Genomic DNA, 14920 nt, shown 5'->3' on the forward strand with positions numbered 1-14920 from the left:
GTCGAGCTCCTGTTGGGACAGCTACGAGCCGAGCTCATGTGGCTTCTGCCTTCCTCCCTTTACTCAGGAAGTGGCATTACGGTTTTAACGGCTGACTGTGGCATTAGGGAACCAGGTTCTAGTCTTGGCGTTGGCTCAACATCCTGCGATTCTGGGCAAATCAAGTAATTTCTCCGTGCTTATAAACAATGCCAGTAACACTGTAAAATGGAGCTGGCTGGTGCTTACGTAATGGGTTCCAATACCCTTGGGTTAAGTGCACACTATATTTTAAAAACTGCAGAAAAACCCATTAAAAGATAAAAACAAAATCTTAACATAACGAGAGACAAATAGATAGCCATTTACAGGCTGATTTGTACAAAGTGAAACCAGAGACCCTGGATACATTGTGGCTTCCCCGCTTAAACTCTGCGTTCTTAGGCAAACATTTTATTACACCAAAACTCTTTTTTGAGTTCATGGGGGCTTGTCCAAGATGGCGCCAGAGTGACAGCACTTCTGTGGTGCTCTGCCACTCGACTCGGACAGCTGATGGATCCAGCCTGTTCACCATGGGTCTGGCCTACGATCCCAGCAGATCACCGAGAGCCCGAAGAAACATTTTGCGCACCTACATGACCACTGTGAGACGCGGGGGAAAGCCAGCATACTGGGGCCCATGATTGTTGTGTCCTGCTGGACTCGCTGGACACAGACTAGTGTTTTTGCCAGCCTCTCCACAGAGAGCTGGCCCATATACCCACCCCACACCCATCCAACACAGGAGTAACTGGTCAGGTGACCCTGCCAATAAAAGAGCCCAAGTGCACGTGCTCGTGGCCAGTTCTGAGTACGTTACAAAAGTGTCTGCGTTACTTATTTACAAAGTATGTGGGCTCTTGGCCCATAATACAACAATGGCGATGAGTGGGCCGATCCCCGTTTGTGAGCCATCGTTAGGTCAAGGACCGAAAATGCTGGCTTGCCAGATCTTATGTTTCTTAGTAGGGCTGAAGAACCCGCCTCCCTGCCCTGTCTCTCCTCCATTGGCTGGCTTCCTAAACGGAGGCCAGCCATTGGAGGAGAGAGCCGTCCCTCCAAAGAAGCTCCGTCTTTTTCGGAAAACCACGCCCCTGAATCCGAAAAAATCGGAAGCTGGCGGGCGCCATTTTTCTGGTCGAGCAGCGTCTACCAGGACATGAGGTAAGCCTCTGCTCCCCTGTTTGTGCCTTTCTTCGTGCCCCTCTGGTCCCCTGTTTGTGCTTTCTTCGTGCCCCTGCCCCCGTTTGTGCTGTTTTTCTGCCCCCCCCCCCCCCATGTTTGTGCCGTTGTTTCTTGCTCTGACTCCCTGTTTGGCAACCCCTTCCCTCCGCCCGCACGTTTGGTTTCGGTTGCGCTGGAGAGAACTGAACAGCGCGTCCCTTTTAAGCGGCTTCAGAGGGTAGAGCCAGCGGCAGAGAGTTGTGTGGCTGGGGACTGGTTGGGACCCCCTTGTGGCATGGTTGGTGCGGGGCGCTCTCCAGTTGAACAAAGCATTTGGTATGGGCGAACTTTGTTCTTGTCGGTCCTACAGATAGAGTTGAGGGTTCGGCATCTTCAAAGAGAGCATTGGTATAATTAGCCATGGTGTTTCAGGTGCGGAATTTTCGGTAAATACTCGGGTTACACAGTGCGTGGGACACAGGGATCGCTTCGGGAGGTATTCGAAACAGGTCTTGTTGTACTGCTCCTTCTTGGACAGAGAGGCATCGTTCCCACTCGGGATGAGATTTCATGGAGGAGCGATTTCTTTACTGGTATGCGTGTTCGTTGGGGCCTGAAATGTTCTCGGGATACATGGAGCATCTGGGCGCAGACCCTTGGACACCGGGTGCTGACCGGATGGTATGGCTCGCCGACTTGAAGCGCTGCTCACGGAGATGTTTGGCATAGAAACTGGGGAGCTGTTTTATCGGACATAAGATCAGTTCAAGTTGTGTGCCCCACTCGAGGATCGGGTATTATGGGCGCAGCTCGAACTGGTGGAGTTGTACAGCGCACCCAATGGTTACTGGGGTGTGGTATGAGCCTCCTGACTCATTGCTTCAACCCCTGAGCACACAGGGGTTTCAGACTAGAGGGGAGAAACCACCGCCCTCTTTGCAGAATCAAATGCCCTTGATTATAGACAGTCATTGCACGCTGGAAGCTTAAATTGGCGCGCTTTTCCTCTGGGTGGGTGTCTGTTATTGTGGGAGAAGACACAAGCGTATTAGAGGGCACAACGCTAAAGCCATATAGAGATTGTTGCATGGGGAGACATTTCTCGGACATTACACAGGCGAATCAGACACGATTATTAGGGGACTTTTTGGTGCCAAAGTTGAACCTGTACCTGATTATTTCTTGCATACCTGGCCCTGCGCAGGCAGACACCCATAATTGGTGACTCATGCCCAGCCGCACAGTTAGGGGTATAATGAGAGGCAACTTCGCCTTAGAACACTCTTGATGGATGGAAGAACGGCATGTACATGTGGGGCGCAGGCGTTAGCTTTCAGTGATGTTACTGCCTGACTCACCAAATGATGGCAGGGCGTAAATTCCCCTATAACACAACTAAAGCTCCTGAGTAGTGCTCTGAGGCTCCCATTAGTAATTGGAGATGGGATTGCATCCTGGGCATTAGTCCTTGGGGAGATAGCGCCACCAGCTTCATGCGAGTGGGGGAATAGGGCAGTAGGGGCGCATAGTTCATGTTAGCAATGCGATGCACCAGGGTCGTGAGTTAGTGCAGCCAGAAGGAATGTAGATACTATGCCCTTTTGAATTTAGCGCTTTTTGTCCACTCCAGATTACTGCTATCCCCTCGAAGCATAACATTCAGCCCCTGCCATTGCACTGATTTATTATTGCTCATTACAGCAGCCGGCTGTTGACAGTGGAGCTTGATCTACTCATGTAATTAACAGCTTTCTCTTTTTCAAGACCACCTGCAGAGTATTTGGTAGGTGTTAGTGACATTTTCGCAGAAGCAGAGATGCAACCAGATGTTTTTTTCTGTTTATTTCTTCATCTTCAAGTTTCGACAAATATCGCTACAGCCAGATCTATTCAGCGTTTAATTCTTTGCTTTGTGTAATGATGTGGCGTTTCTCTTTTTTGCTGACTGTTTATCAGGGGTACAGTTAAAGTTTTGAGCAATGTTACTCTGTGAGGTGCAGTTACAAATCTATGAGGAGTTAAAAGCGCTCGGATTGTATTTACCATATTAGTCTCCGATCTGAAAACTTGAAGGTAGTAAGCAAAGGATTTGGGTAAATGATCATTTTACCCACGAGTCTGATCGAAGGGCCTACCTTGAGTTTACAAATTCTGCCCCAATTTCCGTATGTGTAATTGCAGCAAAGGCCCGTTCGGTCATCATGCCTGCCATTACCACTTCAAACATCCACATTATCTCCTGTTTCAGCATTGTCAACAATTAAGTCTGCAGTTGTTTCTCAGTTTTTCTGCTCTCACTATTCTCATACTGCAAGTCTCTAATTCTTTTACAGTGCCCATGTTTTTAGATGTGATGGACCAGAATTAATAGAATACTAATTTGACAACACTCCATTCAACTCCTGATCTGCTCACTTTGTTCTTATGTTAAATTGCCGTAGGATATTTGTGAATATTCCATTGGCTTTTACAATCTAGGCAATTTCTGTGTTTTATTTAATTTCCAGATTGTCTTGTTTTCTTCATTGCTAGCCCTTGCTTTCATTTACCCTTAGGGTACTGAGGTAGCACGCCCCATGGTGACACCCATACCAGTAGATTTGTTCTTCTGGTAGGGTGAGTTTCATGAAATTACCCGAATTCATCTCACATGAATGACTATACTCTTACTCTGTTTTCCTGTCCGGGGCACCAGAGTGTCCAGACTTATTCTTTTTCCTGTTGGCCAAGTAGCTCCTCATTGCCTTTTAACAAAAAGAATGATACTGTGAAAAGTTAGCATCATCTTTAAAACATTCTATAAGTTCCTGGTGCAGGAATGAACGCACACACAGCTCCTTATGCAACTTTTCCACCAGAGTTTTGTCACTTTGAATGTTTATTATAGGTTTTATTATCCACTTAAAAGAAAACATCATAGGTTTGGGGGATTTCAAACTTGGTGTTTGATGTGGAGTTGGTAACTAGCCATCCGGCCTGCACGTTCAACTTTAATGGTTTTTATTGTATCCTTAGCATTACCTTAATTTTACCGTCCTGCTTTTAATACTCCCTTTTTAGGTCGAGGACTGTAGGCTGCGCTTTCGCAGTTCGGCCCGAAGATTTAATGTTTCTTAGTACGGGGCATTAACCCGCCCCTCTTCTCCATTGGCTCGCCTTGTAAATCCGTCTGAAAAGGATGGGGCTTACATCATCTGTTTGCAGCCCTGCTTGTGATTGTTCTGATTTTTTCGTGCCTCTGTTCCCTCCTGCTTGTGATCTGGTTTTTTCGTGCCTCTGTTCCCTCCTGCTTGTGATACGGTTTTTTCGTGCCTCTTTCTGTGTGTGTGTGTGTGTGTGGCTCTGTGTGTGTGTGTGTTGCTCTGTGTGGATAGCTTTTTTTGTAGGTGGCTCTATGTGTGAGTGGCTCTGCGATTAAGCTATTGGCGTTGTAAATGACAATGCCATTTATTTAACGATTAAGCTATTGGCAATGTAAATGACAATGCCATTTATTTATAATTTTAAAAAAAAGTCATGAGCAATGCCAATAGCTCTACCTTTAATAATACCGAGACCATTGCATTGTAAATGCTTGTTGGCATGGAGGGGAAAAATGGCCTGTGCTTGAGGCACCCTCGCCCCTGCTGCCTGCACCGAGGAAGGGCAGCAAAAAGCCTACTCAGTAGTTAAGCCCGACGGCGTCCTACAACCAGAACCCCTGCCGCGGCCCTGCGGCGAGGGGAAAGAGACTGGTCATCTCCCGCAGTCTGATGCTCCAGTTGCATCACGCCTATTTAATGACAGCATGAACAAGACAGCAGGATGTGGCAGCATGAACAAGACAGCAGGATGTGGCGGAACCCCCGAGAACTAGCGCACAAGCCTCCGACACCAATTGTGGCCCGGGACTGTTCATGTTGATCCTGTCTGCCTGCCACCATTCTGGCCAGGTGAAGAGGGGAGTGGAGTGCCATCCCGATAGGAGCATAGGAGACACTAGTGAGCCCAGCATGTACAGGGAAGTGCTACAGTAACCACATCATAGAGCCCCGCCAACCGGTGAGAAAAGACTGAGATCACTGCACCCCTGTGATAAGAGTGACAAGCCCTGCACAGGAGTTTCCCACCCTGCGCTGCTCACTGCCTCCCCAGAATACTGCCAGGAGCAGCAGTGTCCTCTGGCAATCGGCCGGCACCGCAGAGTCCCTGCCTGAGGATAAGATGGCCATCCTCTGTTAGTGCCGCCAGCCTGGGAGACCACCTGTTGGGAGGAGAAACGGTAGCTGGGGTTCGCAAGGCATACATAGTATGTATCCGCCCATCCAGTGAGTAGGGCAGCGGCCTTGCCATGAGGCACCGATACAGCCAGCATGCTGAGGGTGATCACTTGTGAAGACGGTGGCTGCAGTGGCACCTGATGCCAGCCCAGCGTAACTGCACCGTTTGTATTTGGCAACCCCGTTGTTTACTTCTCCACCTGCAGCTTCAGTCCCGCACGGCCTGTGAATGAAGTATATCTGCCACCGCAGAGGCAGGGTCATATTAGGAAGGCGGGCAGTCGGGCATTGGCCGAGGGGCCGGGGCCTAAGTGTGACCAGTGGGCCGTTTTTTTAAGCCCTGTGTCACCTGGCCCACAGAACCTTGCAATCTGGGCAGCCCCGCCCCAGCCAAGCTGTTGCATTGTAAGGCAAGGTGACTATCAGGGCAGGGACTTGTGGCTCCTGGGGGGCTGCACACACACCCAAAAGCAGTGCTCCTGCTCCCCTGCCGGGCTGTCAAACAGAGGCGGGCGGGAAGAGTAAAGCAGCCTCACTAGGGGTTCAGTATTAGGAGATAACTACTGATGGCTCATCTTCACCTCAACCCCCATTGCCCCCCACCTCCGAGACCGGCCCAGAAGCTTTGTTCTGTGATTCCTTCCACCTTTGCCAGGCTAAAGCTTGACGCTTTAGTGTACTGGGAAGGATGTGAGCGTGAAGCGGTCAGGGGCTTTGCTGGCGGCCAGGTGTTGTCTTGTCAGCCCCAGTGTCTTTCTGTGCTGAGTGTAAGGTGCTGTGCGTGGAGGGGTTATTTGCATATAGGCCTAGCTGTGAGGCTACCACGACCAGAGCTGCCAACTCTGGAACTATGTTGGAATCCCCGCTTTAGCTCAACATCCTGTGATTCTGGGCAAATCACTTCTTGTCCTGAGGCTGAAAAATAAAAACTAATTTGATCTCCTCTAGCGCAGCTGGTGCTCATTGAACTAGATCTAGTGCCCAAGGGGCCAGTTAACACTATATAAAACGACAATTTTTATTTTCTTTAAATGACTGACCATTGTTCATGTTTTCAAATGTTGCAAACGCCAGAGCATGATAATCAAAGACGAATCTTTATATAGAACTAGCAGCCCGTCCCGACGTTGTCCGGGTATGAATTGCTGCCGGCCAGTAGTATATTGTTTTGTAGGATTTCGTTTTGATGCAATTCTTATCTGTGACAGGCCTGTGAACGGTCCGATTCACAGTGCACTGCTGATGCACTTAAGAGTGCGCGTTCAGTAGTGTGTGAACTTGAGTTTCACCTACTTTATTTTTCCTTGCAATATTATATAGCGCAAACTCAACAATATGACATGAGCACAATTTACATTACAGAAGAACACATTCATTTGTGGTAGGCACGGGGAGACAAAGCGATTTGCCTTGACTCACGGGATGTTGAGCTGATGCCGAGATTCGAACGTAGCTTCCCAGCTCTAAAATTTGCAATTGTAGAACTTGTGGCGGGAGGTGTGTCTAAAAGTGTATGTCGGTGCTGGCCATCAATGAGAGAGACCTGTGCATTTTTTAAATGGGTCGTGAAAAAATATGAGTATGTTGCTGGTGATGTGGGCCGCCGTGCCACCAATGTACTTACCGGGGGAGGGTAAACACCCATTATTCTGCAACTTTCTTTCCGCATACCATCACTCCGCATACTTTTATTACGAAAGTACCATGACTCCGCAATGCCATTATAACGCATGGCATTACATTTTATATGCTTTTACCACGCATACATTCACAACGAAATTTGTTGTAAATGCATGAATGGTAAAAGCATGTTTTTTTTTTAATGTTTGGATAAGGGTATAGGGGTATATGTTTTGGGGTACTGAGGTATATTTTTTCGGGTGTTTGGGTATTTTAAGGGTTCAGATATAGTTTTGGGTTATGGGGTACAGGGGTAGTTTTAGGGTTTAGGGATAGGTAGGGGTTTTGGGGTACAGGGGTATTTTTAGGGTTCAGGGCTAGCTTTGGGTTTTGGGGTATAGGGGTATTTTTAGGGTTCAGGGGTAGGTTTGGGTTTTGGGGTACAGGGGTATTTTAAGCGTTCATGGCTAGGTTTGGATTTTGGGGTACAGTGGTATTTTTAGGGTTCAGGGCTAGGTTTGGGTTGTGGGGTACAGTGGTATTTTAGGGTTCAGGGGTAGGTTTGGGTTTTGGGGTACAGGGTTATTTTTAGGGTTCAGGGCTAGGTTTGGGGTACAGGGGTATTTTTAGGGTTCAGGGGTAGGTTTGGGTTTTGGGGTACAGGGTTATTTTAAGGGTTTAGGGCTAGGTTTAGGTTTTGGGGTACAGGGGTATTTTAGGGTTCAGGGGTAGGTTTGGGTTTTGTGGTAGAGTGGTATTTTTAGGGTTCAGGGCTAGGTTTGGGTTTTGGGGTACAGGGGTATTTTTAGGGTTCAGGGGTAGGTTTGGGTTTTGAGGTACAGGGGTATTTATAGGGTTCGGGGCTAGGTTTGGGTTTTGGGGGACAGGGGTATTTTTAGGGTTTAGGGATAGGTTTGGGTTTTGGGGTACAGGGTATATTTATAGGGTTAAGATGGGTTAGTGTTTAAGGGTGTTGGGGTATTTTAAGGAGTACGGGTGGGTTATGATTATGGGGTGCAGGGGTATTTAAAGGGAGCAGGGTGGGATTAGCACACGATATGAGACATGGCATGAAGGGCGGAACGTACCACACGCCGCCAGCGTTTGTCACGCCCCCAGCACACGCCCACAGTACAACGCAGACAAGTCCACAAGGGACTACTTTGCTGGCACGGTTCTTTTACCTTTTAAATGTATATGGTGGGCGTCTGCATAGCTTATGTCCTTCTGCTGCAACTGCCCTTTCCAACGCTGTATTGGGTGTTGTGATTGTTGCTGTGGTTCCTGAGATTACCAGCCTCAAAGGTTTGGGCTCTCTCTTTATTATATTAGTATGGATAAAAACCTTATTCTTTTTTAACATGGCTTTTCTGCCTTTGTTACTTTGACGATCAGTCACGGGTCATTTAGGCAGCTTTAGAAATTAATATAAAGTGCATTTGCCTTACGTTAAATGCTTAAAATACATACTGATTACGGGGAAAATAACAAAATTTGGTGATATTTGTCATTTTTGTACAGGCCAGGATTTCAAAATTCCAATCAGAGCATGTGTTGTGGCCCTTGGACAATTATAATTCACCTTGCCCGCCAGCCAAAAATCAATGCTCCTGGGGCCTCATTTATGAGGGCTTGCGTCAGTTTTGCGCTTCTAATGCGTCACTTTTTGTGATGCATTGGGGTCGTAAAACATGCCTCCTGTTGAGAGCTATTTACAAAGTGACGCTTCTAAGCAGATGCGTCACTTTGTAAACCCCTGCGCTACATTATACCTGCATCAGGTATAATGTATGCAGGAGGGGCGTTCCCCAGCAAAAAGCCTCGTAGAAGTGACGCAGTGAAATCTATGAGATTTCACTGCGTCACTTCTAGGATGATGTTGCGTCAAAATCTTACTCCTGCCTCACAGCAGGCGTAAGACTGACACAGGCCCTTTCACATGGGGCTTGCCCCATGTGAAAAGACGCATTGCTGGAGTTGCGTCACTTTTGTGACACACTCCAGCAATGCGTCACTTTTGCACTATACAGATACGTCAGAAATACTGACGTATCTGTAACTCCTTGCAACATGATGCGTCATACAGTTAATATGATGCATCAGGTATGTCGCAAGGAGTGCGCACTAAGAAGTGACGCATCGCTGCTTTCACGCAGCGATGCATCATTTCTCATAAATGAGGCCCCTAGTTTTTACCCACGCTACTGTCTCCATACGCTATAAAATGTGAACATTACCAAACATTTCTATAAACGTGCCCAATGAGACTAAACAATTGGTGTTTAATGAAAAGGAACATTCCGGGAATATGGGCCACTTTTTTTTAGGAGTGCCCGGGCCGAATTGTGATCCCAATCCGACACTGCGCAGAGGTGAAGGAGGACTTTTGAAAAGCCTGCAACTCCAGGGAGGAGTAGCGCGGCCCCTCAACATCAGGAACGCTGCAGCGGTCCTAATGAAGGAGTGGCTGCAGCACCACCTGGCAGAAGCTCAGTGGACTGCACCAGAGCGGTACCAAAGCCTAAATGCTCCCACAGCCGGCCTGAAACTGTACACGCCGAAGTGACTCCAGAAAGGCCCGCTGCAATAACAAGGTCCCACGCGCTGTAAGAAGTGGCTACAGCTCCCCCTAGTCCTAGAGGGACTCCAATGCCGCAGTCCAGACCTGGCGACATTCAGATCAAAGACAGGCCGTCCTACTGTACCAACACGGTGTGAAAACACAGCAACGGCATTTTCAGTACCTGGTAAAGTGAAAGACAAGGAAAGCAGCCCTGATGTAGCACACCATAGACACTGGCCAGGTGAAAGCTGCACACCCCTGTGGGATGCCTAGTGCCTGAGGGGAGAGACTGTTGACCCACACAGTAAGCACCAAGTAGAGGAAAGCTTCAAGAGAACTGACAAAAGTACATTGCTGTCAAGAGACAGCAAGACCCTGATGGTTATGAATGTGGGGGAAGAGAAACCTGCAGTGGCAGCAGGTAGAGACATTGCAGTGCTGATGAAAGTGCTTCCCCGCACTTAGGAAGGGTAGGCTTCAGGATACTCTGGCTGTTCCCTGCACATCACGAGGGAGTAGAAAAGACGTCCTTACAGAAGTGCCTGCATGTTCAGCTGCCATGTGCCTACACAGCAGCCAGTAGAAGGAAGAGAGGCCCCACAGGACACTACAGACTACATTCTAACAGTCACAGCCAAAAGACTGGTAGAAGAGAGGGCAGCACGCCCCCTGTGGACTGCCTACGCGATGCAGAACAGGAGAGACTGAACCCCTGCAGAAAGAGTGTCAAGAAACCCAAAGTTGGGAGCGAGAAACCTCTGCGAAGAGAAGAAGCAATGCTGAAGTGAAGAGGATGTGATGGCCGCCAACTACAATGAGTGGCCACCGTTGGCCTAGCATTTGCAGTATGTCAGACTGAGTGACTAATCTTATCAGACTCGTATGAACCTGTGCAGGATCCAGCACCGCAACCGCGCAGCCTCAAGGCACAAGCATTGTGCCCTTGAGCGAAGAGGAGGCAGAAAGGAGTTTACCCGCCATAAAGCAAAGCACCAAGGAGATCTCAGAGGAGGAGCTCCATGTAGCTTAAACATGGAAAGGAGATCATGTTCACCCCAGCTGCACTAGCACCGCCCCGTAATGGGCCAGAAACTATTCAGGGAGTGCACCCAAAACTGCCTTAAGATTGCGTTGCACATTAGCTCATTACAGGCATGAGGAGACTCGCAAGTCCCAGAGTAGCAAGCTGCCTCCGACGCAAGAGCAAAGAGACACTCACCTCCCACAGCGATCCTGAGTTGCAGCCAGAATACCTTGTTCAGGAGAAGAAGTGTATGGAAGGCACTGCAGAACGGATCCACCAAAACACACCTACCTTCACTGCTGTCTACGAAATGGCTGACGCAACCGAGAAGACGCCCAGTCCTATAGACAGGACAGGACCGGACCGGCGAGTGGTCCGTGGCGGGAGAAGAAGATATGCAGTGTAACAGACAAGACGGAGTTGGCAGGAGGTCCAAGGTAGAAGAGTGGACAACACCTGTCACCACTATTTCCAGCATGTACAAAGAAGAAATGCGTCTGGATACCACATTACAGAGGAAGCAAGAACAGAGGAGGAAGAGAGATTGTCACGTTGTCACATTTGCAAAGAAGAGAAGGAGTGGTGAGAAAGGAGTGTGACAATCCTGTCACACAGAAGAACGGACTACCACAGGTGCACAGGAGAAATTAACAAGGAGGCAAGAACAATGACTCGTACTACTATCTGAGTACACATACTGACACAAGCCAGCCACTGGGGTGCAGAGACGTCACGGGAGGTAGCTCAGCGGGAATACCGAACGTAAGCCGCCTGCATGCACGAACCGTGTATCTGCCCCACACTTCACAATGTGACCGTCCTGGCACCTGTCACCGGCTGCTTAGAGCAAACGGCATCCCTGCTTGCAAGCGCACATGCCAAAGAAGAGGAGCTGCACCAAGTGACATGACTGCAAAGTCCTTCCAGTCACCCTTCCCCCCATGCAAGTCATCACCACCTGTCTTCCCCATAGCAACCACTCCATCATTTACCATGTGCATCATCACCATCCGTGGAACATCAAATGATAACACTGGAGTCCTGCACCATTGTCATACAGAGTGACGATCGGAAGAACCAGTGGTCATTTCTTTAACTGGCTTACATCATGATCCCGGTAGCGAGAGCATGTTCTTCTGATCAGGACACATCCACCCCGGACGTTGCACGAGTGACTAGGCAGTGGCTCCGAGGTGGTTTTGCGGCTGTCCAGATGCAGACATGCATGCAGCCCCAGTGCAGCCGACAGGCAGTTCCGTGGCAACTCAACCAAAGGGGCCTCCCTCAAGCGTGAGATGGATTTGACTTTGCCCCAACAATGGATTCCAGGAGGTAGCCAGACCATGTAACACACACTTCAACAGGTCACAGCATGCCAAGGCTGTCTTTAAGGGATCAAGCGACACCATCGTCAAATGTTCACAATGGACTCCCCATACTTTCCTGATGCACTTAAGTTTGAACCACAAGACACCAATTGCCTCACTGCAAGAGCACGCTGGACCGATTAACATCACATAGGTCGACTTTGTCACTCAACTGACGTAATGCTGAAAGATCCGGACGTCATCAGACGTACCTGGCGAAATTATGGTTATGAGCCAAGATGCCCGGGTGCTCCCAGCTATACCTATGACTGCTGTTCTGCGGACTGCCTCTAAGAACTTTGAGACTTCAGTTGTTTTTAGTTGTTTTCTTATTCATTCCCACAGGTTCGATTTTTGTTTGTTGATTTTGTTTTTAATAAAATTTGGGAGGAATGTTGTGAGCCACATCTGGGGAGCCTCGACCTCCTCCATCTGATGTCCGTCGAGGCCCGACAACATTACCTTCTGCAGCTAGTGGACTTGACATGGAGGGAGTGACGCAAGCAGCCTCCACCTATCCTCCTTCCCCTGTGTAGTACTGGGCTCCCATCATGGATACCTTCCACTGTGAGCAGTTGTTGCACGCGTGGGGGGAGCAATCCTCTTGCCGGCACTGAGGCTACCACAAGCAAAATTAGGGGGGGGGGGGGGGTCTGGAGGAATTGGGGCAGCAAACATGCAATGGGAGCCACACAGGATGACCAACCCCCACAGGGTGCTGGTAGAGACAGCCCGACTCCACCCACATCGCTCCACCCAACACAAAAGCTGCTGGGATTGGCACACTGAGGCACACCAATTCTCCAAGAGACACAGAATAAGATCCACAACATTACCTGACCACTGCCCAAACCGGGTCCATGCTGACATGTGGCCTGAGATTACAGGCCGTGATACTCTGACAACCAGCAGCAACCTCTGTGAACATTTTTTCGTGCACACAACACAAACATGACATTTTCCGACCTGGACCCTGACAACACCATGGCGGTGCACAGGCCCAAAAAAGACCCTACTCTGAAGGACTTACTCACAAAGCGCCCTGCTAAGAAGACGAATCAGATCCGGGATGCCTAACCCCCGCCACAGACAACCCACGAGCTGCCGACCCAGGTGCACATAGAGGTCGAGGCACCCTTTACCCGCTCCTTCATAGAGACCCTCTTAAGCACACTCAGGCCAGACATAGCTGCTCTTCGTGAGGAGATGTCCGCAGACATCATACAGGTCAAGAAGAATGTCACAGAGATTGGAAACAGGTTGGTCACTTTGGAGCAAACAAACAACGCCAGGGAAGAGGCACTCAATCACTATAGGCGTGAACTACTAGACCTGCAAAGCCAACACCAAGATCTGCAAATCCACCTAAAGGACCTTGAAAACAGATCCTCTAGCTCTAACATCAGAATCAGAGAAGTCCCACTACAGGCGGAAGCTGGGGACTTGGAGGACTACATTATCTACCTCTTCCACCACATCCCACAGGACTTTGCGGAGAAAGATGTGGTGCTCGACCGCACACAGAGGAGGTAGACTAGCCAATACACCAGGCACGACACAGGAAATTTTAACAAGTGTCCACCAATTCCGCCAGGAGTAGGCAATCATGGCAGCGGTGCGGGACAAGGCCTCGATTATATTGGAAGGCATAAAAGGGTGTCTGTACCAAGACTTATCCCCCATCACCCTTTAATGCCACTGCACGCTCTAAGCTGCTACAGCCTTCCTGCGAGAAAATGGTGTTAATTACAGGGGATTTCCACCCGTTCCACCTGATCTTCGTGTGAAACATAGAAACACACACAGCACAAAGGATGTAAAGTCCATTCCAGGACTGCAGAATACCCAAAAAGAGACCGACCTCTCAGGCACCCCTCGCAAAATACCAGGGCACTGGTGTGAGGCCCCCCACACCTTTAGAAGGAATACAGGCAAGCCCACAGCCGATTAAAGCCACAAAGAGCGCTTCGCTCTTATCCACCATCATGAGTCCTCACAAGATCGAAATTCCCCAGGACAGACCCATGCCCCTGGCCTCAGACTACGGATACACAGCTCCACCCATAATGTGTCACTGTATCGAACCTGAAAGGGCATACTACACCACGTTACTCACATCTGCCTATATATCCTGACCTCTATGGCTGTCCGCTGTGGACAGAGCCTCTACCCCTTACTATGTGCAAAACTGTACTCGTTGGCCATAGTCACAACAACTCCTGTTCACAAAGTTGCTATACCTCCCATGGATGGAGTAGTTGACCCCCCAGGTCCAACCTAAATTTTCACACCTCCCGCTGCCCTCAACCAGACTTTCCGCTGCTCCATAGTTATAGAGGTGAACAGTTGTGCAGCCGGCCAAGAGGACTCTACTCATGTCAGTCACGCCCACCCACTAGCCATGCACACACACCCTCAACCCATGATTAAAGTACTGAATTTAAATGTGCTGGGTCTCAACGCCCCAACAAAAAGACTGCCTCTCTTCTCCACTTCTCCATGCTCTGAATGCAATGTCTGTCTGTTGCAGGAAATGCATCTCCTTTATTGTGACTGGAAGTGGAAGAAATCCAGCTGGTTTGACAGCCAAATACTTCACTGCGGGCCCACAGAAAAAAGCAGCAGTGATCCTCCTCGCCACAACCTTTTGCGTGCAGCTTCACCAGACGCACGTAGAGCAACCAGGGAAACTCCTCTCCCTATGAATGGTGATCCACACACACACACCCTTTCACTTTAGAGACAATATACACTCCAAATGAGCACCAAGAACAGTTTATTTTTAGCGCCCTGTGACAGGTACTGGACAACCCCGACATTGATGAACTGATAGTTGGAGACTTAAATTTAGTTCTAAATAAGTTGAAAGACTGCTTGGAACAAAACATAGGGCAGACTGGAG

General features: G+C 49.0%; 1 protein-coding gene across 1 annotated transcript in view; it reads right to left on the bottom strand.

Moving 5' to 3' along the window:
• Nucleotides 1-12505, bottom strand: part of LOC147668335 (rho GTPase-activating protein 39-like) — a 57447-nt gene extending 44942 nt beyond the window's left edge. The window contains exon 1 of the mRNA XM_086948587.1: nucleotides 12481-12505. Coding sequence (XP_086804713.1) covers nucleotides 12481-12505 — 25 coding nt within the window. The remainder of the gene's footprint in view (nucleotides 1-12480) is intronic.
• Nucleotides 12506-14920: the final 2415 nt, after the last annotated feature.

This window comes from Lissotriton vulgaris, unplaced genomic scaffold (genome assembly GCF_964263255.1).
Source record: "Lissotriton vulgaris unplaced genomic scaffold, aLisVul1.2 SCAFFOLD_640, whole genome shotgun sequence".
Taxonomy (NCBI): Eukaryota; Metazoa; Chordata; class Amphibia; order Caudata; family Salamandridae; genus Lissotriton; species Lissotriton vulgaris.